The 25,823-nt window shown below is 39.2% G+C and overlaps 1 protein-coding gene across 1 annotated transcript in view; it reads right to left on the reverse strand.

The window, feature by feature from the left end:
* Nucleotides 1-3,456: 3,456 nt before the first annotated feature.
* The window catches only part of LOC140729847 (sperm-specific sodium:proton exchanger-like), a 40,118-nt gene continuing 17,751 nt past the window's right edge, over nucleotides 3,457-25,823 (reverse strand). The window contains exons 2-7 of the mRNA XM_073050057.1: nucleotides 19,220-19,336; nucleotides 16,491-16,652; nucleotides 13,831-13,930; nucleotides 11,313-11,456; nucleotides 9,636-9,807; nucleotides 3,457-3,558 (exon numbers count right to left, since the gene is read on the reverse strand). Of these exons, the coding sequence (XP_072906158.1) occupies nucleotides 3,457-3,558; nucleotides 9,636-9,807; nucleotides 11,313-11,456; nucleotides 13,831-13,930; nucleotides 16,491-16,652; nucleotides 19,220-19,268 (729 nt within the window). The 5' untranslated portion in view covers nucleotides 19,269-19,336. The remainder of the gene's footprint in view (nucleotides 3,559-9,635; nucleotides 9,808-11,312; nucleotides 11,457-13,830; nucleotides 13,931-16,490; nucleotides 16,653-19,219; nucleotides 19,337-25,823) is intronic.

Genomic DNA, 25,823 nt, shown 5'->3' on the forward strand with positions numbered 1-25,823 from the left:
GCCTTTTCTATCACACTCTGCTCATCAAGCACACATGCTCGGGGACACCATCAAATTGTTGAATGAGAATGTTTCCAGATAGCACTTCTCCAGAATTTTCAAACATTAAGGTTCTATGTACTGATTCAGTTTACAAAGTGTCAGTTTTTGTGTCCCTTCCCATTAGTTACTCTATATTCAAATTTATATTTAAAAAAAGAAAATTTAATATAAATAATTAAGCTAAAAATATAATCTTAAAATTGCTCATCGACTAGAACTTCCTTTGTGTCAGAACTTAGATGGGGCAGAAGTTGTTAAGTCAATCCAGAAGCATTTCTTGACACAGTATGTATATAATTCAAACAGGAAAAGGGCAATACTTGACCTTGAATTGGGAAATTAGCCTGGCAGGGTGACCATGGTTTTAGTAGAAGTGCATTTTGGGAACAGTGATCATAACTGCAAGTTTTCAGATAGTTACAGACGAGGATAAGACTTGAATTCAGGGCATAATGCTAAAATGGGAAAATACTAATTACAACAGTATGAGGCAGAAGCTGGTGAGAGTAAATAATATGAAGGTAGGCTAGCTAATAATATAAAAGAGGATACCAAAAGTTTTTTCAGATATATAAAGAACAAAAGAGAGGTGAGAGTGGATATCATATTGCTGGAAAATGACACAGGAGAGGTAGTACTGTAATTGGGGAATAAAGAAATGGAGGACGAACTTAATGTATTTTGCCTCAGTCGCCACTATGAAAGTGGCTAACAGTATGCAAGAAATTCAGGTGTTGGGGCAGAAGTGAGTGTAGTCGCTATTACTAAGGAGAAGGTGTTTGAGAAACAGAGGTCTGAAGGTAGACAAGTCACCTGGACCAGATGGACTACACCCCAGGGTTGGAAAGGGGTAGCTGAACAGATTGTAGAAGCATTAATAATGATCTTTCAGGAGTCTATGGATTCTGGAATGGTTCCAGAGGACTGGAAAATTGCAAATGTAGCGGTTTTTCAAACAAACCAAAACTGGTTAGAGACTAAGCATGGGGGGGAGAGCGGGTGATACTGTATGATATGTTTTCATTCAATAACGAAGTTTCAAAGTCGAAGTATACATTCAATCTTTCGTTAAGAGACCAACAAACAATCTTGAAACAATGAAACTAATGAAACTAAAATTAGCGATACAACTAAATAAACAGTCTTAGCATACTTAAGCCAAGGATTCTTAAATGTAGTCAAGAAAAGTCAAGTGCATTTAAGCAATTTTAAGCATATTTAAGCTGTCTTAAATGTTTACCAAAATGATACAATTCCTGGTTGCCTCTCTCTAGCTCAACCCAAACTGACTAAAGGCAAAATATGAATATGTAACAACACTCTTTGCATCTACCACACCCCAACCCACATGACTAACTAGCCATAATCAACACACCACACAAAATACAATACAGATAGAAAATAGATATATGGGTCCTACAGCAAATGTCACTCCACCCTTTAAGTGCGTGGAGGGGACAGAAAAAAGGAAATTATAGACCAGTAGGTCTAAATACAGTGGTTGGGAAGATGTTGGAGTCCATTATTAAGGATGAGGTTTTAGGGTTCTCGGAGGCACATGATAAAATAAGCCAAAGTCAGCATGGCTTCCTTAATTGTTTGGAATTCTTTGAGGGAGTTACAGGTAGGACAGACAAAGTAGAGTCAGTAGATGTTGTTTATTTGGATTTTCAGAAGGTTTTTGACAAGGTACCACACAGGAGGCTGCTCAGCAAGGTAAGAGTCTATGGTATTACTTGGAAAATACTAACATGGATAGAAGATTGGCTGATTGGCAGGAGCCAAAGAGTGGGAATAAAGGCGTTAGCTGCCGGTGACTGGTGATGTTCAGCAGCAGATGGTTTTGGGACTGCTTCTTTTCACATTATAGGTCAATGATTTGATGATGGCATTGATGGTTTTGTGTTCAAGTTCTCAGACGATACGAAGATAGATGGAGGGCCAGGTAGTACTGAAGAAGAAGAAGGGAGTCTGCAGAAGAACATTGATAGATGGGAAGAATGAGCAAAGAAGTGGCAGATGGAATATGATGTAGGGAGGTGTATGGTCAAGCACATTGGTAGAAGGAGTAAAGGCATAAACTATTTTCTAAACATGGAGAAAATTCAAAAATCAAAGTTGCAAAGAGACTTGGGAGTTCTCAAGCAGGATCCCCTAAAGGTCAGCTTGCAGGTTGAGTCTGTAGTGAGGAAGTCAAATACAAAGCAAGGATATAATGTTGAGACTTTATAAAGCATTGGTGATGCCTCACTTGAAGTATTGAGAGCAGTTTTGGACCCCTTTTCTAAGAAAGGATGTGTTGACATTGGAGAGGGTTCAAAGGGGGGTGGGTCACAAAAATGATTCCAGGTTTGAAAGGTTTATCATATGAAGAGTGTTTGATGGCTCTGGGCCTGTACTCACTGGAATTCAGAAGTATGAGGGGAGACCTCAATGAAACCTATCGAATGTTTAAAGACCTCAATAGAGTGGATGTAGAGAGGATGCTTCCTATGATGGGAGAACCTAAGACCAGAGGACACAGCCTCAGAATAGAGGGGTGTCCTTTTAGAACGGAGATATTTCTTTAGCCAATGGTGAATCTGTGGAATTCGATGCCTCAGGCGGCTGTGGAAGCAAAGTCATTGGGTATATTTACGACAGAGGTTTACAGATTCTTGATTACTCAGGGCATGAAGGTAGGAGATTGGGGTTACAAGCAAAAAAGAAAATCAATCATCCATGATGAAATAATGGAGCAGTCTGACTGGGCCAAATGGCCTAATACTGCTCCTATATTTTATGGTCTTATGAAAAGATTAATGTATGAGGAGCTTTTGATGGTTCTGAGCCTGTACTCGCTAAAGTCTAGAAAAATTATGTTTCCTCTCATGAACTTCAATGAGATTTTTTGAACAGATGACAAAGGTGATTTATTGAGGTAGAGTGGTGGGTGCTGTGTACTGGATTTTAATAAAGCATTTAACAAGGTCACTCATGGGAGGTTCATACAGGGGGTTATGCATGGTATCCAAGGTGATTTGGACATTTGGATTCAGAATTGGTTGTCCAAAGAAGACAGAAGGTAGTGGTTGATGGGACTTATTTGTGACCAGCGGTGTTCTGCAGGGATTTGTATTGATACATACTGATAGATTTTTATTATACATTGGTAGTGTTGTGAATAGCATTGAAAACTGGCAAAGGATAGAGAGCAGATGCAAATATGGACAGAGAAATGGTAAATGGTGTTTAACCCAGTCAAATTGAAGTGTTGCAATTTGAATAATCAAATGTAGAGGGACAGTAAACTATTAACAACAATACTGTTAGTGTTGACGTGCAGAAGGATCCTGTGGTCCAAGTCCATTGCTCCCTAAAAGTGGCTGGAATAGGTTCAATTTTTATCTGTGCTCTAGATTACCATGCCAAAACTTAATACACAGTTTGTTTACCCAAGGTATCGATGATCCATTCCATTGTGGTACCATTGATTAGCAGTGTCAATAATACAGTCCCCGATACATGCAGCAATATCTGAAAACAGAAATGACATTTACCAAGTGCAATAAAATTAAAAACACTTTATAACTTTTCCAATATAAGGGACCATTACTTTTCCAGTAAGAGCAGAATGAGGCCGCAGGATCAAGGAACATGAAAGATTACAGCCATCAAATGTTCCCAACAACAAGAGCTTAAATTATAGCTCATTTTCAGCTCTTCACCTAAACTATCACTCATACCCCTAATGCAAAATCCCACATTTATTATTATTTCAGGTCATGTAGTCCCACTGCCTACCTTGTCTCTTCACGGGTGAGCTAGATTGAACTAAATTAAATAACTATTAGATTCTAGCTCCGAGCCACAACTAAATAGACCTGCTAGAAGTATCTAGGTACAATTCATTGAAAAGTCTAAACATGTTGGTGATTGGTCTTGCTCATGGCACTCATATTTGGAATGGGGTACAACCTGAAAAAAATATCCCTGTTGAAGTCTCCACAGGGTCCTTATGCAATGTGCACCTTTTGTAGTAAACCCCGCTTATGTCCAACTATGCTGGCTATTACTTTAGGCATTCAAATTTCCTTAGGTGACACTACTTTAGTTGAAAAAATTAGTGTTACTCCAGTTCTTTCACCTTTTTAATAGGAAGGGTCTTGAGAATAAGAATTGGGGTGAAGATTTGTATTGTACAAGTAGCTCTGATAGAGATTTTGACATTTTAACCATCTTAAAATATTAGATTGAGAACTTAAATGTTTATCTATAAAGAAAGTATATTTTAAGTTGCCTTTAAAACTTAAGGTTAGTGCAACTACTTCCATTACGAGAAGAGAAATTATGATTACTTATCTCACTGGGGGAATCCATCTTCTATACAGTGCAACAAGGAATTTATGTTTAATACCTTTTTGTAAACACTATGACAAGAAGTATCCCCATCTGTTAATTAGTGTTAAGTGTGCTAGGTCCAAAGGATCAAGCAATATCACACGCAAGTATGGAACAAGCATCATACATATCATAATGAAACAGCATACATGGAGGAGGTAGTGCAACTTGAGGTCTGTTGTAAGCAGAATAACTTGGGTCTCAACATGGACAAGACTATACAGATGATTGTGGACTTAAGAAAGATGCAGGCTAACCACTCCCTTCTGCACATCAACTGCTTCTCCATGGACAGAGTCAGCAGCACTAAGATTCTTGACATGCACATTACTGAAATCTCTTCTGGTCCCTCATCGCCAACTCTTTAACCAAGAGAGCTCAGCAGCGCTGTCACTTCCTGAGAAGACTAAAGAAAGCGAGGCTCCCCCTCCCCATCATTCTCACACATTCTATGAGAGCACAATCAAGAGTGTCCTGATCAGTTGCATCACCCTCTAGTATGGGAACTACAATGCATCAGACCACAAGACTCTGCAACGGATAGCGAGGACTGCTGAAAATATCATCAGGGCCTCTCTCATCCCCATTCAGGACACACATTAGAAGTGCTGCATACTCAGTGCTTCCAGCATTGTCAAAGATCCTTCCCATAATCTCTCTGATCTCCTGCCATGGGGCAGAAGGTATTGCTGCACAAAAACCAGAACGAACAGCTTCTTCCCCAAGGCTATTAGACTTCTTAGCACCCTGCCACCACATAGCACACACGTGCCCCCTGCCTGAATTCCTCGCTGCACAATCCCCTCCCCAAGTCACAGACACCGTCTCATCCTGCACTAGTCACTTTTCATCTTTTACTGCTGCTGTTTCACACATTTATACCACTGCTTGTTTTATTATAATAGTGCCAATAGCATTATACTGCCCTACGTAAATATTCTCCTCATACTTTATGTCAACCTGTCAATCTTCAGGCTGTGCTACTCAAGGACTTGTGCTAATATTATTTTGTGACTGTATATGCTGGACCATAATTATTGATGCTATGTGTGACTATATTACTGTGTTTTGCACCTTGGCCCTATTCAGCTATAAACATGTATATGGTTGAATGATAATAAACTTGAACAGGAAAGAGTCAGGTCTCTCCATCGTTTTAAGACGATAAAATATAGGAGCACAATTAGGCCATTTGGCCCATCAAGTCTGCTTCACTATTTCATCATGGCTGATCCATTTTGCTCTCAGCCCCAACCTCTTACTTTCTCCTTGTATCCCTTCATGCCCTAATCTTTCACCACATCAACAACCAGTTTACATCACATACTTTATAATTGTTTATTGCTTATTAGATACAGCGTGGAATAAGCCCCTCCGACCCCTCGAGCTGAGCCGCCCAGCAATCCCCAGCCCAATCACGGGACAATCCACAATAACCAACCAACTGTTCCTTGTGTGGCATGAATATTTCCTTAATTTGTTTAGGCCAGCACAAGTGGTACAGACACCCACATACACACAAATCTACATGACTTAGCAGAGTTATTGGCAGCCTTAAAGCACATTAAAGTGGATAAATCCTGAGGCTTGAGCAAGTGCAACTTCAGACCATATAGGAAGCTGGGAAGGCAACTACAGAGGCCCTAGCAGAAATATTTGTTTTGACTTTAATCACAGATGAAGTTCTGGATGACAAGGTGGTGGCAAATGTATTATTATTTAAGAAGGGCAATAAAGACAAACCAGCAAACTACAGTTTGGTGAGCCTTACATCAGTAGTAGGGAGGTTACTTGGGTGGATTCTGAGAGCCAAGATCAACTTTTGGATAGACAATGTCCAATTAGGGATAGTCAGCTCAGCTTTTTGCATGAGAAATCACATCTGACTAATCTATTGGTGTATTTCAGAGAGGTAACATAACAGGATAGATGGCACCAGAGTGATGCACATTGTCTACAGGAAATTTAGCAAAACCTTTGACAAAGGTTCAATTGCATGGTATCCAGGGAGAGCAAGCTAACTGGATCCATGATTGGCTTGATGGTAGAAAGCAGAGGGTGATGGTGGTGTACCATCAGGATCTGTGCTGGTAATTTTATTTTTTATTTATAAAAATGATATGAAAGTGTACAAACCATAGCTGCAGGTGATACTAAAATAGTTGATCTCATGGACAGTGGGGAAAGTTATAAAAAATTTACAGGGATCTTGACCAGCTCCAAAAGTGAGCCTAGAACTGGCAAATGGATTTCAATTCAGCTTAGTCTGAAATACTGCATTTTGGCAAGTTAAGCCAGTGTAGGTCTTGTATAGTTAATGGTAGGGCCTTGTGAAATGTGGAACACAGAGACATGTTATGAAGGATGAACAACTCTGATGGGCAGAAGGGTACAGAGTTGCCTATTTTCCGCCCCCCCCCCCCCCCCCCCCAGGAGAATCACAAACTGTTACTGTTACCACGCTGCTAATGAGAGAGAAACAGAGACAAAGGGAAAACATACTGGGACTGGAACATCTGCTTCAGATAAGGGAGAGATAACACCGAGAGAGAGAGAGAGAGAGAGACTTGTTGGCCCACCATATTATGACTCCTGAAAGACTTATGGCTCCGGAGAGGGCTGTTTACTTGGTACCATTCTGTTCATTAAAATTCCTCAGTGGACAGCCGGAGTGGGCTGGTTTGATGGACTAAGCCATTCAAAACTGATTGACACCTGAGACCCTGTGAGTGGGGATAAAAGTGAGGTCTGGGGAGACACCCCTCAGACACACCAGGAGACACACTAGTGAGCACTGCTTGAGTGTTGGAACCCACGAGAAGGTGTGGGGCATCGGAGACCGAACAAAGGATCGGTCAGTTTAACTCACAGTGTTATTAGCAGGGCCGGTGGGGGCTTGTGTGTGTGTCCGCCCTTGCCTGGGTGACAAGTCCACCACAGAAGAACGGTCTAGCTGAAGGACAGAGGGGTCATACCTGAATGGCCACAACAACACATCGACGGATCAAGAATGTAAAGGAAGGTTTGCCTGACTGTAGCTGTCACTGTTTGCTCTCTCTCTCTCTCTCCCCACCGATTAAAACACAAGAACCAACAACTACCTCAGCATGTATGAACTGAACTTTATATTCACATATGACAATTCATTAACCCCTAGACATCGATAGAGCTTGTTTATTATTGATTATTATTATACCCACACTTTTAGGTTTAGTATTGTTAACGTGTATTATCTATATATTTGCATTGTTGATATTGATTTGTATATTTTACTAATAAACACTGTTTGAAAATAGTACCACTAGACTCTTCTATCTTTGCTGGTAAGACACCCAGTTACGGGGTACGTAACAGACATAAGAGTACAGGTACAGAGCTGGCTGAAAGTGGCATTACAGGTAGGTAGTGTGGGTGAAGAATGTATTTGATACGCTAGCCTTTATTAGTCAGGACACTGAGAAGAGGAGTTAGGATGTTGCACTGCAGTTGTACAAGATGTCAGTGAGACCACATTTGGAATAGTGTGTACCATTTTGGTCAAAGGAGCTTTAAGTTCCCAGGAGTGAACATCAGTTAGACTGTCCTGGTTCGACCAGGAAGACACTATAGTCAAGAAAGTACACCAGTGCTTCTACTTCCTCCCTAGGCTAAAGAAATTTGATATGTCTGCATTGACCCTCAGTAGTTTTTTATCAAGATACTATTGAAAACATCATATCCAGATGCAAATGACCTACTCCAGCTCCTAATTTACATACTCATATGCAGAGGTTAATGAATAATGTTTAGAGAAATCTGCATGTCCATACAATATTACTGCACAGTACAGGCCCTTCAGCCCATGATGTTGTACCAACCTTTTAATATTGAGGAAACAGTTTCTATAGAAGGCAAAAATACATTTTTGTTTGTTTTTTAAAATTGGTTGATCATTTTTTATAAGAGTCACGGATTTGGAATCAGACGTACTTAGATTAAGACACTTATTGGTATGGCTCCTAAATCTGATGACACAAACTAAGGTAGGACAAAAAGAAGCTGCAAAGATATACAGGTTGGGTAAGAGAACTGCAAACATCTGACAAATGGAGACTAAAGTTGAAAAATGTGAAATTGATATTTCGACAGAAAAAATAGACAAGAATATAATCTAATTGCAGAGAGACTGCAAAGTTCTGAGATACAGGAATCTGGGTGTCCTAGTACATATTTTGAAACAAGACTAATGTCCAGGATTAGGAAAGTAATTTGGAAAATGAACAACAATATGTTTTAGTTAGAAGTGAATGCAAAAGTTGGAGATAATATTTTGATTATATGGAACACTGCTGAGACCTTACCTGCATTACAATATACATTATTGGTCACTTTCTTAAGTGTGTTAATGAATTGGAAGGACTAACCAGTCTAATATCTAGAATATGTGCCTGTTTTATTGCCCAGGTTTACATCCAGTGAAGTTTAGAAGAGTAAGAGGGGATTTGATTGAAGTATACAAGATTATGGAGACTAACAGTTTTGATATAGCAGCACATTTCCTCTTGAGGGAAAACTTGAAATTGAAACAAGGAGAGGACACTGCTTAAAATAAGGGGTAACAAAATTAAAAAGATGGAGGTGAAATATTGTCTTCAATGATGGATTCACTTTGGAATTCCCTTTCATAAAGAATAAAATAAGCAGAGACATTGAATACCTTTAAGGCATAGAGAGATGGATTCTTGATAAGGGTATGAAAATTTACTGGATAGGCAGAACTGCAGAACTGTGGTTACAGTGAAATCAGGCTCAACCTCACTAATAGTGAAGCACACTTGTCTGCTTGAGTAACCCATCCTAATTTATATAATTCTATGCTTTCTATGGAACTAGACTCTGTAGAACTTCCAGGACAAGCACAACAATCCTGGTGCACTTTGCTTATTTAGTATCTGGGTCCGAAATAGAGAGCAAGTTCAAAACGTAAGCAAATTTACACATTATCAAGCTTTGATAAAGTAAACAATTTCTTATAGTTTTCAACAACTTGCATTTTTTTTTGCTCATGTCCACTAGAAGTCTAAGGAAACATTTCTAGCAACTATACCAGTGTTCTGCTGTTCCATATTGTATCACCACATCAATTAAATTTATTACCACCCAGCAGGTGCATAAAAACTAAAACATTTAATCATTAACAAAAAATATTCACCGTTTCATAACTATCCCCTTACCTTGTTTCTGACATTCACTTCATCAAGTCCTTCCAAATGATATGCCGTAAGAGCTAAACTTAGAGTGAAAGCACCTTTTGTACCACTCCAGATGCAAACAGCTCCCCAACGCCAATTGAAACCATAGCCCAAACGTTTTAACAATGGTGCCAAACCCATGATAATCATCAAGCTACAAAAACAAAGTCAAAATATTAATCACTCTACATTTCTGATTAACTATAAAAAAAATCAGTGTTTAGTATCAAACCAAACACTTAAATAACCCATATTGAACAAGATTATTTCTCAATGGAACTCTATAAACACTCAATAGAAAGACATCTATTTACACATTTTATTCTGTACAGTAAAACTGATGATCAAGCAGTCTCAAACTGGCACATTATCAAACTGGCATTTTTTTGCATTAATAAATAAAATACTGTTTATATTAATAACACATTTAACTCAATTTTAACATGTTATCCAGTAATAAAATTCCTCCCAAAAAGGCTTAAGGGAACACAGAAAACAGAACCATGAGCCAGGTGCCGAAACATCAGGATTTTTGAACAATATAAAAGTTGATTATCAGAGTTTTATTATACTAACAATAAACCTCATCTAATCAAAATCAGCAAGCTTTCTTCCAAATACTTGACTAATAGAAGTGTAAAAAAACCTTAAATTGTTTATTAGTAATTGTAACCCCACATTAAAGGTCAATGTCCTTTATTCAGTTTGGATATAAAATTAAATATTACAATTCAGTATTCAAAGTTCCTGTGAAAAAGAAATATATTTGTGCAGATATTAGCTTGTCACTATAATATTGGCTGAATTAGTAAGGAATCTTTGACTTATCCCCCTCCATTGAAAAATTGACATCAGCTTTTACTCAAAAAAATTAAGAGGTGGAGGTGCAAATTTTCACCAAAAAAGATTTCACCAAATCCAACTCTGCTGGTGAAATACCAAATTACATCTTAAGTTAGTTCTAGGCAACAACAGAAAATGAATACTGCGATCTGACCCATCTTCAGGACTGTCACTATTTAGGCCTAGCATTGACAGAGTCAAGTTGTAGAACACACTAAGTAGTACTGGGGTAATAACCATTATAAAACTGACAGAAATGCTCACAGCAGCATTGAATGATGACAGAACTGTAATTAAGGCTATCTTTTTGCACAATATGTGAACAAATTGAATGAACACATAATAAAAAATGCTGAAAATATCAATATCAACTGGCACCAGAATAGAGTTCTGAAGGGTCATCAATGCAAAACAATTAACTTCAGGCTGATGATCCTTCAATTTTTTTCCCTAATATTGATGCTGCCAAGTACACTGATTTGAAACATCTGCAGTTTATCCATTTTTATATTGGTTAGACCTTGGATATCAAAACATTTTAAAGCTGAAAGCATTTTTTATGTTTCCCAATGCTGAACTACATCAGATGATCATGAAAAAGAAAATAATGATGAAAATAAAAGCTCAGATGAATGTGCTCCAATGGCAGCAATTTCATTGATTTTACTGCATGAATAAGGACATGAAGAAAATAAAACTTCATGAAAGAGTTGTAATTGGACAGTTTGTGATGAATGATATGAAACTTTATAGTGACAATCCCTTGATTCAAAGTCATATCTCTTATTTATTTAAAAGGCAGGAATACAAGCTCACCGTACAGTATTTATTCCAAAGTAAAGTACAATGATGAAAAAGCCATCAGTGATGGACATATGTTTCAATGCTTTTCGTGATATGACAACTCCAACAATCATGAAGATGAGAGAATTTCCTAGATATGTTAGCATTTCCCAAAAGCTGTAAAAGATTTTAAAATCAGTGTTTACATTATAATCACAAAGCTAAAGAAAATTACTTAATGGCAGGATCTAGAAGTCTAAACAAGTTTCTGCTGTTTTAGAAATATTTAATTTAATGGTAGGTGTGAATCATATTGATTAAAAACCACTGACATACCAAGCTGAGCAAATGTATTTAATATACTAACTTCAACTTCTGAATTAGCTTTGTATTCTTAGAGGAAACAATAGTTCAAGTGCTTGTGACAGAATAGTGCAAAGCAAACTTGGCTTCCAAGAAATGCACAATGATGAATACTATTGTCTCTTATACTATCAAAATATTCACATATTTAATAGAAATGAATGAAACTTTGTAAATAAATAATTAAGTAACAACTAAACCTACATAACCAAATAAATTCTAGTAGAATCACAAACACGAGAAAATCTGCAGATGCTGAAAATCCAAAGCAACACACACAAAATGCTGAGGAACTCAACAGGTCAGGCAGTATCTATGGAAGAGAGTATACAGTCAATGTTTCAAGTTGAGACCCTTCATCAGGACTGGGGGGGGGGGGGAGTCATCAGAGGAAGAAGATGGGGGAAAGGGAAGAAAGATGATGAAACCAGGAGAGGGGGAGCGGTGAAGTAAAGAGCTGGGAAGTTCACTGGTGAAAGAGAAAAGGCTGGAGGAGGGGGGATCTGATAACATAGGGTAAAAAGATCATGGAAGAAAGAGGAGGTGGTGGTCAGGTGAGGAGAAAAAGGAGAGACAGGGTAACAGGAATGGAGAATGGTGAGGGGGTGGGGGGTAAGAGGCAATCACCAGAAACCTAGAAATCAATGTTCATGCCATCTGTTGGAGGAACAAATTCTAGGTAAAGTTGTTCAGAGAAGCATAGTTTTGGCATACCAAAGTGCTATCACCAAGTACATTAATATTCTAGGAAATCACCATTAATTAGGATTTCCATTAGAGTGCCTACCACATCAGATCATAAACTGCAGTATCTCATCACCTCACTCTCAAAAGTGAAAAGTACAAGATAATGTTCTTCCACTGCTTGATGGAATACAGTTGCAACAAGCTGTCAAGAGACTGGCAGTTCTCCAGCAGAACCCCCTACATTAAATACATATTCTCTCCACTACCATCATACTTGAATGCTTTGTCTAATAAGGATACACTTCAACAATCTATTAGCTTCTTTGACTTGTATCCCAAACTTCTAGGTTCAGGTTTATTTATCTATCGCATATACACTGAAACAGAGTGAAGTGTATCATTTTCTTTAACAACCAGCACAACCTATGGATGTGCTGAGGGCAGCACAATCAAAGGACGTGCTCGCCGAACTCCAGACCTCGGCCTGACTCCAGACGTTGACTTACAAGTACGGGAACACAGCTTTACTTTCAAGCCACACAGTACCCTCACAGGAGCCTATTGCTGAATCAAATTTTAAAATCCTGTCTTGCAGCATCATTACAGAATCTCTGTTATAATAGAGGTTCATGGTCATTTTTAATCCAAGAAAGGATTTACAAATAGCTGATTTTTGGAGTGCAGAATAATTTCCAAAATGTATTTATTCAAAATATACTGAAATTAATCACTTGTCTTTTGCACTGTGTCAGCATTCTATTCCTAGATCAGATAAACGATGTCCTCAACTTCCCTCTTTCAATACAACTTGTTGTTTTAAGAAAAATGATTCAATATCTTTTCCTCAGTAAAGCACTACGTAGAAAAACTGTTTTCTTAAGAATGCATCAATGGCAGTCTCTTGTGTCTCTCTAATATCTGAAATAAAGTGATCAGTGGAAAATTAAGATAATCAAAGTTGCATTTCTAGTACAAGATATCTTCATTTTGGAATACACAAACAACAAAAAGCTCAAGAATGTGGACATAGAAATTAGCCTAATTTAGTTCATGGAACACAAATCATGGTAAGGCTAGAGTTCCACTCATCAATTTTAAGTGACTTCTAAAAATCTAAATCTCCACACAACCAAATGTAAACTGCCAGCAGATTTTAATTTTAAATCTCTAAAATTAATTCTCCAATAGAACCAATATACTATACCCTGCTATATATACTACACTGTTGCTATTTAACAATCGAAAAATGTTTTATTATCCCAAACATGAATAAATAAGAAGTACTTTAAGCTCTCCAAGACTCATACCCACTTCCTTAGTTGCCCATTTCTATTATAATTTACAAATGCGTTCAGTAACTTCTGAATCATTAAGGTGGAATAGCTGTACAAACTTTACCACTCCCCCAAAAAAGATAGATACTTCACAAAATTATAAAATGTGACTAATTTAATAAAAGGAATCAATGTGCAAAGTAAACCAAATTAGTGCCAATACTCACCGCAATAAGAACACCTCAATCTCTGGACTGAAGCTCACTGTATCCATAAAGAGCCCCATAAATGTAACAGATATTACACCCGATATACCAACCCATTCACCTGAAAATGTAATTTAAAAACATACAGTAAAAAAAATGACATTTTTAGAAGCAGTCAGCACCTTACAAAGTTCATGGTGACTTTGCATGCAAAATTTTATCACTTACAAAGTAAACACAAGGTAAGGAAATAGCTGAATCTCACCTATATGATATCAGAAACTAACAAAAACTTCCCAAGACTGGATATCCTTTGTAAGAATGCAACTCATCTATAAATTTTCCAGACTAGATATGGTGATTCAGAGGATATGGAAATATGGGAAGAATATAAGATAACATCATTAAAAATGAATGGGACAGACAATTTGGAGATACATGCTGTCTCCTTCTATTTGTATTATGTGTGCACCAAGATAGAATTTATAATCAGGTTCAAATCACATGGTTGTCCAGAAGAAAGCAATATGGAAACCTTTGCATCACAATCTTAGAAAATCAACTTAATTCACTGTAGGCCATCAAATACAGGACATATCTGGAGGAGTTAAAAGACTGCATATACCACAGAGCAAAAGTTCAATACAGTACTCTGCTGACTATTCAGAAATCCCAGTGGTTTAGTATCTGGTTCAATGGGTGGCGATTTATGTGATTCCTCGACTGCACCTGCGCTCTGGTTCCCACGCTCCCTTTTAGCTCCCTAACGCCTTGTTTCATGTGCTCCCCTTAAGATATATCAAGTTACTTGTAAACGTTATTATTCTACTTTATAACACACAAAACAAAAAAGGACATTAATACTCAAAACACTTTTAATAGATGTAATACCCAAGAATCCAGAAAATCTGTTCACCCACTATCTGACATCTTCTAAATTGATGGAGTTTTATTCTTCAACTCGTTCAGATTAACATCAGAGATAGTGGAACTAGCATGACCTCTTTCATTTGAGCACAAAAGGAAACATGACACAATCAACGATTTTCTCAGTCCACCCAAAGTTATCCAAGTTTGACTGGCAAAATAAGCTAAGAGATTGATCAGTAGGTGAAGTGCGGCAGATAATCAAAAAACTGAACCATTACTCTCAGTAGGAATTTATCCCAATTAGAATAAGGTAAAATCTACCGTTAATAAAGGAGGTCAAGAATAACATGGAATTGAAAAGTGAGGCATATGAACAAAAGGTGAGGAGAGGAGAAGAACTTCTTCCAGCTATTTTTGTTTTAATTCTTTTTTTCTTCCCTTGTCTTTCATTCCCCACTTGGCCTCTTGCCTATTTCTCCTCTGCTGCCCATCACCTCCCCCTAGAACCACTCTTCTTTCCTTTCACTAATGGTCCACTGTCCTCTCCTATCAGATTCCTTCTTCTCCAGCCCTTTACCTTTCCCACCCACTTGACTTCACCTATCACATTCTAGCTTATCCCTGACCCACTGAATTCCTCCAGCATTTTGTGTGTTTCATATGAACGATTGCTAGCCTTTTCAATGGCATTTACAAAACACAAAATGATAAAGAAGATTCTCAGAACATAATATAAATTTAAAAGATTTTGTGGATATCAGTAATCCAACATATACTGTGTGTGTAGCCAAAGTTCTCTCGGAGTAAAAATAATTTAACAAATAACATAGTAAAAATTGCAAGACACAGAAAATGCTGGAGGAACTCAGCAGCCCAGGCAGCATCTATGGAAAAGAATAACCTGTCTACATTTTGGGCCGAGACCCTTAAACAGAACTGGAGAAATAGAGATGAGAAATCAGAATAAAAGGTGTGGGGTGGGGGCAGAAAGAGAGGAGAAAGAATTACAAAGTATAGGCAAGGTATAAGTGATAGATGAAACCGGTAGAGGGGGAGGGGTGAAGTAAAGAGCTGGGAAGTCAATTGGTGAAAGATACAAAGGACTGAAGGTGGTGAAATCTGATAGGACTGGACAAAACACCATGGGGGAGAAAAGGGAAGGAGGAGGAGCACCAGAGGGAGGTGATGGGCAGGTAAAGATATAAGGTAAGAGGGGGAAATGGGAATGGGGAATGTTGAAGTGGGGAGCAATTACCGGAAGTTTGAGAAATCAATGTTTTGCCTAACCTACGAACATTGATTTCTCAAACTCCCAGTAATTCTTCCCCCCCCCACCACTGCCCTTCACTATTCCCATCACGTCCTTGGTGCTCCTCCCCTTCCCCTTCTTCCACTGTCTTCTGTCCTCTCCTATCAGATTACTTATTCTTCACCCCTTTATCTCTTTCACCAATCGATTTCCCAACTCTTTACTTCCCCTTCTCCCGGTTTAACCTATCACCTGCTACCTTGAACTTCTTCCTCCCCTCTTTCCTCCCCCCTCCCCGCCCCACCTTCTTACTCCGTTTTCTCATCTCTTTTTTCCAGTCCTAATGAAGGGTCTCAGCCTGAAACATCGACAGTTTACTCTTTTCCATAGTTGCTGCCTGGCTCGCTGAGTTCCTCCAGCATTTTATGTACATTACTTTGATTTCCAGCATCTGCAGATTTTCTCATTTGTAATAAAAAATGCAAATTTGATAACAAGTATTTTAATAAATGATACAAAAAAGATCAAGAAACTTTATTTAAATAAGTCAAAACATCCTTACCGACATAGAATGCTATGTAAGTATTTGCCAAACTGATCGTTATCTCCGTTACCCCATCATTAAAGACATATGTTAGGCAAAACATGGTGATTTTGGCCATTATATATCCAAATACTGGGCTTACAAACACCTTTAGCATCAGTCTTACAGCAAGATCAATAGCTGTACAAAAACAGAAAACATTTGTTTAAACAATTCTTGGTCTGAACATCATTTTCCCTCCATTTTCCCCATAATCTGAATATATTCAACAAATCTACCCCCACAGCATTAGGAAAGCAAATTCCAAAAGATTTATGATCTCAAAATTAATTTCTCCTTATCTAAATCTTATTCTCAACTATACACTGGAGCTCTAGATTTCTCTCTGTGTTCACTCTGACAATTCCTCTCAAATGTATATGTTTCAATATAGTAATTTCTTACTCTTTTGAACACCATCTGTTCAATCTCAGGATGGAGCCTGGCTGAACCTTCCTTGTGCTTTCAGTGCAAATGTATCTTCCTTTAAATATGGAATGCAAAAATCCAGAATTTTTCCAGAGACAAACTCACCAGCACACTGAAAAACTGCAACAAAAAAAAACTTGCCAGGTTGTATACTCCAAACCTCTTGCAATAAAAGGGTCAACATTCCCTCAGTCTTCCAAGTTACTTGCTGTACTAGCATACAAACCTTTCGTATTGCATGTACTAAGATTCCACATTCATTTATACAACAATTTATAGTTTCATTACTTAAATTCATAATTTGGTTTTTCATCCTACTTACCACAGTGGATAATCTCATATTTTTCAACATTAAACAGCAGCTGCCAACATCCTGCACAATTGTTTAAACTATCTACATCTCTTAACCGGCTCTTTGTGCCCTCCTTGCTAATCCAAGTTAAGGCGTTGGTCTAGTGATCTGAAGGTCGCTAATTCGAGCCTAAGCTAAGGCAGCGTGTTGTGTCCTTGAGCAAGGCACTTAACCGCACATTGCTCTGCGACGACACTGGTGCCAAGCTGTATCGGCCCTTGCCCTTCCCTTGGACAACGTCAGTGGCGTGGAGAGGAGAGACTTGCAGCATGGGCAACTGCCAGTCTCTCATACAACCCTGCCCAGGCCTGCACCCTGGAAACTTTCCAAGGCGCAAATCCATGGTCTCTCAAGACTAACGAATGCCTATTATTTATTTCTAATCCAGCAATTTTTATTATCAGTTCATTCATCAAACTTATAACAAGTTGATTAAGGTCCCAGCACCGACCACTGTGGTACACCGCAAGTTGCTGATGGCCTAAAATGATCCACGTAATCAAATTTTCTTATCTGAGATATTCTATCCATACCAATCTATTTCCCCCAACTTTATGTCCTCTTTTCTTATGCAAATACATTGTAGCACATAAAATTCAAAGTAACTTTATTACCTAAGTACATATGTCACCATATACAACCGCAATTCATTTTCTTGCAGGCATTCTCAATAAATCCATAATAGAATAATAACCATAATAGAATCAATAAAAGACCACATTCAACCAGTATGCAAAAATCAAAAAACTATACAGATATAAAAAAGGAAAATAATAATAAATAAACAACCAAACAGACAAATTAACAAACAAACAAGCAATAAATAGAGAACGTGAGATGAAGAGTCCTTGAAAGTGAGTCCATAGGTTGTGGAAACATTTCGATGATGGGGCAAGTGAAGTTGAGTGAAGTTATCCACTTTGGTTTAAGAGCATGATGGTTGAAAGGTAATAACTGTTCCTGAACCTGGAAAACACTAATTAAACTTCCTGTTTTCTGACATTGAAAAATAGGGATTGAAACTTGCTAAGCAACAACTAAAAATCAATAACGTGTATGAAATGAAATCTACAACATTTGATGAAAGAAAAAAACTAAGGGGGTCAGTGTTCCTGTTCAGGGGAGTTATGTTCATTTTTTGTTTCATGACTACCTGGAGAAACCAAGTTTCAGAGTCATATAGGGAAACATGCTTTGATAATAAATGAATCTTTGAGCATTTGAAACAAATTCAGCATTCAAAATATCTAGCATTATTCTTTGAATACAATACTGCTTGACAATTCTGGAAACTGAATCACTAATGAAGCTCTCAATTCACCACCAGGACCATTATTCTTCCATTCCCCACCAACCCCACTCTAAATACTAGTTTATTACTTGCAACAGGCACTATGGGAGAAAGTACAGAAACTGTACTGCAGGGAAATGGAAATTAGACTGTTTTTCAAAAGAATCACCGAAGTTCTTGGTCCACAAGATTTCACATTCCATACTGAATTTTATGCAAGATTTTTGCCTTTAAAATGTAAATATGTTGTTATCAAGGAAGGGTGACTTGGAAATTACCCAAATTTGGCACAATATGAAGGGGTTAGAATATTGAGAAACTATATTTTTAAATCAATGTCGGCATACCATGCTGATCTGCTCCAATAGGTAAGCATGTTAAACACAGAGTAGCAGGTGGCAAAAATTGAATATTAATTTCAAAGAGGTCTATATTTCCATATTCTGTAATTGCTTAACAAGCTCATTCACCACTTCCTAAGACTGCTCCTTTACAAAATGTTGCAGACAAGTCCTCAACTGATACACATCCAACTACAACATACAAAAGAGTAAAATTAAAGCCGAATTACAGACATAAGCTGACTACTCTGGCAAAATTAACACACAAGACATTCGTTTTAAAAATAATTCTTACCTTCAACATCATGTGGTTTAAGAGCAAATTCTCGAAAGACTTCAAACATGACAATAGCAGTCCCATCATTCAGCAATGATTCCCCTTCAATCAATAGAGTAAGCGCTTTGGATACACCTATATTGAATGTAAATTACCATATTTTCAGTATAGAATGTAATAGTACATTTTAAAATCCACTTTAATATAGGATGTGGCTTTCTTTTCCAAAACATCGGAGGTGTGCTCCTCCTTCAAAGAACGGGGTTTCCCTTCCTCCACCATTGATGCTGCCCTCCCCCCGTATCTCCTCCATTTTCTAAACATCTGCACTCATCCCATCTTCCTGTCAAATTCACGGTGAGAGTTCCACTTGTCTTTACCCACCACCCAATGAACCTCCGCATCATTCTCTGCAACTTCTGCCTCTGCAAAGAGATCCTAATACCAAATACATCTTAACCTTCACCCAACCTGCTTTCCACAGGGAAAGGGGGGCATTTCTCTTGCCCTTTAATAGGGAGAGAAAGAGCCAGTGGTATGTCAAATTGTCAAGCAAAGGATCAGTTTTTGTTATACTGCAGATCATGGTCTTTCTTGGGGTTTTGCTATTGTTTCCTTAGTGGGTGGTGAGTGGACATTTTTACCGTCATTCACTCCTTGGGGCACTCTTCTGATTTCGTAAAGAACTGTGAAAAACAATTTCAGGATGTATATTTCATATATTCTTCTGATATTAAATGGAACTACTGAATCACTCTATCTGTGATTTCCTTGTCCATTCATCTCTCCCCATTCATCTCCCTCCCAGCAGTTACCCCTGCAAGCAGCCAAACTGACCATTCACCTCTTCCCTCACCCCCATTCAAGGCCCCAAACACTGCTTCCAGGTGAGGCAGCACTTCATCTACAAATCTGCCAGGTTTGTTTACTGTGTCCAGTGCTCCCGATGTGGCCTTTTCTACATTAGTGAGACCGTCATAAATTGGATGACCGCTTTGAGAGCATCTCTGCTCCATCTGCCAAAAGTGGAACTTCGGGGTGGCTAAATATTTTAATTCCAATTCCCATTCTGACATGTCAGTCCATGGCCTCCTCTTGTGCAATGATGAGGTGGAGGAGCAACAGTTTACATATATTAGACCATAAGGCATAGGAGCAGAATTAAGCCATTTGGCCCATCAAGTCTGCTTCGCCATTCAATCATGGCTGATCCTTTTTTGTTCCTCCTCCTCAACCCCATTTCCCAGCCTTCTCCCCATAACCTTTGATGCCATATCCAATCAAGAATCTGTCAATCTCTGCCTTAAATACACCCAATGACCTGGCCTCCACAGCTGCATGTGGCCACAAATTCACCACCCTCTGGCAAAAGAGATTTGTCCACATCTTTGTTTTGAATGGAAGCCCATCTATCCTGAGGCTATGCCCTCTTGTCCTAGACTCTCCCACCATGGGAAATAATTTTTCCACGTCTAATCTGTCTAGGCCTTTCAACATTCGAAATTCCATCTGTGTAGCCTCCAAGCTGATGGTATGGATATCAATTTTTCCTTCTGGTGAAAAAAATGCCTCCCTCCCCCCTCCCTTCTTCTCCTATTCCCCATTCTGGCCTCTTACCTCTTCTTATTGACCTATCACTTCCCCATGGGTGCCCTCCTCCTTCCCTTTCTCCTATGGTCCACTCTCCTCGCCCATCAGATTCCTTCCTCTCCAGCTCTTTACCTCTCCTACACACCGGTGTCACCTATCATCTTTTAACTATCTTCCCTCTCTTCTGCCCACCTTTTTATTCTGATGTCTTGCCCCTTCCTTTCCAGTCCTGAAGGAGGATCTCGGCCCAAAACCTTAGATAATATTGGTGGGCTGGGGGGCGACAGAGGAATAGAGATGAGGTTCCTGGATGGTATGTTGCCTCCCAGGTGCCAGAATCAGGGAGGTCTTTGTTCGGCACAGACTAGAAGGGCCGAGATGGCCTGTTTCCATGCTGTAATTGTTATATGGTTATATGGTCTTGGATCTGATCCATAGCATTCTCAAGGGTGAGGATGAGCAGCCAGAAGTCTTGGAGCATATTGGCACCAATGACATAGGTAAACAAGGTGAGGAGGTCCTGAAGAAAGATGTTAGGAAGCTAGTTAGAAAGCTCAGTAACAGACTTCCAGGATTGAAATCTCTGGATTGCTGCCTGTGCCAGATGCCAGTGAGGGTAAGAATAGGATGATTTGGCAGGTGAATGCATAGCTGAGGAACAGGAGGCAGGGGTTTAGATTTATGGATCATTGGGATCTCTTCTAGGGAAGGTGCAACCTGTACAGAAGGAACAGGTTACACCTGATCAAGAGGGTTCCAATATCCTTACAGGCAGGTTAGCTAGAGTTGTTTGGGAGGTTTAAACTATTTTGGCATGGGATGGGAACCAGAATGATATTGCTGAAGATGAGGTAGCTGGTTTACAAACAAAGGCAATGTGTAGTGAAGAGAGGTTGTTGATAGGGGAAAATTGTAGTCAACAGGACTGTAGAATACAGGACTGAAGGCATTATATTTGAATGCATGAAGTGTACCAAATAAGGTTGATGAACTTGTAGCACAGTTACAGATTGGCAAGTATGATGTTGTAGGTGTCAATGGATCATCGCTGAAGGATTATAGTTCAGACCTTAATATCCAAGGATACACATTGTATTGAAAGGACAAGCAGGTAGGTAGAGTGGGGGGGATGGCTCTATTAGTAAAAAAAAAATAACATTAGAAAGAGGTGACATAGGATCGGAAGATGTACAATCCTTGGGAGTAGAGTTAAGATACTACAAAGGTAAAAAGACCCTGATGGAATTAAATACAGGCCCCAAATCAGTAGACAGCGTAGGGACTACAAATTACAACTGGAATAGAAAAGGCATGCAAAAAGAGCAATGTTGCGATAATCAGGGGGGATTTCAATGTGCATCTAGATTGGGAAAATCAGGTTGATGCTGGATCCCAAGAGAGGGAATTTGTAGAATGCCTAAAAGATGGTTTTCTAGAGCAGCTTGTGGTTGAGCCCACTAGGGGAATGGCTACTCTGGATTGAGTGTTATATAAAGGCCCAGATTTGATTAGGGAGCTCAAAGTAAAAGAACCCCTAGGAGGCAGTGTCATAATATGACATAATTCACCCTGCAGCTTGAGAAGGAGAAGCAAAAAAATCAGAAGTATCAGTAGTACAGTGCAGTAAAGGGAATTACAGAGGCATGAGAGAGGACTTGGCCAGAATTGATTCGAAAAGAACACTGGCAGGAATGATAGCAGAGCAGCAATGGCTGGAATTTCAGGAAGCAATTCAGAAGACAGTATAGTTACATCCCAAAGAGAAAGAAGTATTCTAAAGGAAGTATGACACAACCTTGTCTAACAAGGGAAGTCAAAACCAACATAAAAGCTAAAGATGGGGCATATAATAGAGCAAAGCTTAGTGGGAATTTGGAGGATTGGGAAGCTTTAAAAAAAAAAGCAACAGAATGCAACTAAAAAGTCATTAAGGTAAAGTTGGAATACAAAAGTAAGCTAGCCAATACTATTAAAGAGGACACCAAAAGTTTCTTCAGATACATAAAGTGTAAAAGAGAGATTAATGTGGATATTGGACTGCTGGAGAGGTAGTAATAAGGGACTACAAAATGGTGGTAAACTGAATAAGTATTTCGAATCAGTCTTCACTGTGGAAGACAGTAGCAGTATGGTGGAAGTTCCAGGTGTCAGGAAATGTGTGAAGTTACCATAACTAGAGAGAAGGTACTTGGGAAACTGAAAAATCTGAAGGTAGATAAGTCACATGGACCAGATAGTGTACACCCTAAGGTTCTGAAAGAGTTGGCTGAAGAGATTATGGTGGCATTAGTAATAATCTTTCTAGAATTACTAGATTCTGAAATGGCTCCAGAAAACTGGAAAACTGTAAATGTCACTCCATTCTTCAAAAAGGGGGAGAGCAGAAAGTAAACTATATGCCAGTTAGTCTGACCTCAGTGGTTGGGAAGATGTTGGAATCAATCATTAAGGATAAGACCTCAAGGTACTTAGAGGCACATGACAAAATAGGCCACAGGGGTCTGTGCTGGGACCGATTCTTTTACATTATATGATTTGGATGATGAAATTGCTAGCTTTATTGCAAAGTTTGAAAACGATATGAAGATAGGTGGAGGGAGGTAGTTTTGAGGAAGCAGAGAGGCTACAGAAAGACTTGGATTGGGAGAATGGGCAAAGTGTCAGAAAGTTGCATGGCCATGCAGTTTGGTAGAAGAAATGAAGGGGTTGACTATTTTCTAAATGGAGAGAAAATACAAAAATCTGAGGCACAAAGGGACTTGGAGTCCTTGAGCAGGACTCCCCAAAGATCCTCTGAGATATTGACAATGAAGAATTTAAAGTTGCCGACCCTCTCTATCTCTGATCCTCCAATGAATACTGGCTCATGGATCTCTGGTTTCCCTCTCCTGAAGTCTAAAATCAGTTCCTTGTTGACATTGAGTGAGAGGTTGTTGTTCAGACACCACTCCACCAAATTTTCAATCTCCCTCAATCTGATTTATCGCCACAGTTGATATGGCCCACAACAGTGGTGCCATCAGCAAACTTGAATATGGTTTTGGAGTTGTCCTTAGCCATAGGTTTAAAACAAGTAGAACAGGAGGCTAAGCACACAGCCCTGTAGTGAAGGAGATTGTGGAGATATCTTTGCCAATCTGAACTGACTGGGGTGTGCAAGTGAGGAAATCCAGGATCCCACTGCACAGGGGGTACTGAGACCCAAGTCTTGGAGTTTACTGATTAGATTTGATAGGATGATGGTATTAAATGCTGAGCTGTAATTGACAAAGAGTATCCTGATGTATGCATCTTTGCTGTCCAGATATTCCAGGGTTGTGTGAAGAGTCAATGAGATGGCATCTGCTGTGGATTTGTTGCACTGATAGGCAAGCTGCAGCAGATACAAGTCATAACTCAAACAGGAGCCTCCCAAAACACTTCATCACTGTGGACATAAGAGCCACTGGATGATAGTAATTGAGGCAGGTTACTATGTTCTTCTTGGGCACCAGTATGATTGAAGCCTGCTTGAAGCAGGTAGGTACCACACATTGCTGAAGTGAGAGTTTGAAGATATTCGTGAGTACACCAGCTACTGGCACAGGTCTTTGATACTCAGCCATGTACTCTATCCAGACCAGATGCTTTCCTAGGATTCACCTTCCTGAAGGCACCCCACACATCACCTTCAGGTAGTGAGATCCTGAAATCTCCTCAAATTCTTAATGAAGTATCGTGCCTTCTTTGTAATTGCACCAATATGTTGGGTCCAGGATAGATCCTCAAATGTTGACACTCAAAAACTTGAAATTGATCACTCTTTCCACTTCTGATCTCTCTAAGAGGACTGGTTTGTGTTCCCTTGTCTTACCCTTTCTGAAGTCCACAATCAGTTTTTTGGTCTTACTGATACTGACTGCAAGGTTGTTGCTGCAACACCACTCAACTAACTGATACATCTCTCTCCTGTATGCCTTCTTGTCACCATCTGAAATTCTGCCAACAATAGTTGTGTTGTCAGAAAATTTATAGATGACATTTGAACTGTGCCTAGCCACACAGTCATAAGTGTAGAGAAAGTAGAGCAGTGAGCTAAGCACACATCATTGAGATATGCCTGTGTTGATTGTCAGTGAAGTGGAGATGCTTTTCCTGATCCGTACGTCTTCCGGTGAGGAAGTCAAGGATCCAGTTGCAGAAGGAGATACAAAGGCCCAGGTTTTGGAGCTTTTCAATCAGAACCGTCAGAATGATTGTGTTCAACGATGAGCTGTAGTCAATAGACAACATCTTGATATAAACATTGGTATTGTCCAGGTGATACAAATCCACATTAAGAGCCAATGAGATCGCTCCACTGTAGACCTATTATGGTGATAGGCAAGTTTCAGTAGGTCCAGATCTTTACTGAGAGAGGTGTTGATTCTAGCCATAACCAATCTCTCAAAGCACTATCATCGTAGGTGTGAGTGCTACTAGATGACAGTTGTTAAGGCAGCTCATCCTACTCTTCTTGGGTACTGGTATGATTGTTGCCTTTTTGAAGAAGGTGGGAACTTCTGACTGTAGAGATTGAAAATATCTTTGAACACACCCATCAGTTGGTTGGCACCCTACCAGATATTCCATTGAGGCCTGTTGCCTTGCGAGGGTTCACCATCTTGAAAGAGGATCTGACATTGGCCTCTGAGATAGAGATCACAAGGCCATCTGATTCTGCAGGGATCCTTACAGCTGTAGCTTTATTCTCCCTTTCAAAATGTGCATAAAAAGCATTAAGCTCATCTGGGAGTGAAGCCTCACAGCCATTCATGATGTTAGGTTTCAATTTGTAGGATACAATGGCCTGAAAACCCTGCCTGAGTTGATGTGCATCCAATTTGACCACTAACCTCATTCGGAATAGTTCCTTTGCTCAAGATTAGCCCTTTGTATGTTGTACCTGGCCTTCTTGTGTAGTCCTAGGTCACCAGACTGAAAGCCACAGATCTAACACTCAGCAGACTATGAACCTTCAGGATCATTCACAGTTTTTGATTTGGATATGTAC

The sequence above is a fragment of the Hemitrygon akajei genome, chromosome 6, assembly GCF_048418815.1.
Source record: "Hemitrygon akajei chromosome 6, sHemAka1.3, whole genome shotgun sequence".
Lineage (NCBI taxonomy): Eukaryota > Metazoa > Chordata > Chondrichthyes > Myliobatiformes > Dasyatidae > Hemitrygon > Hemitrygon akajei.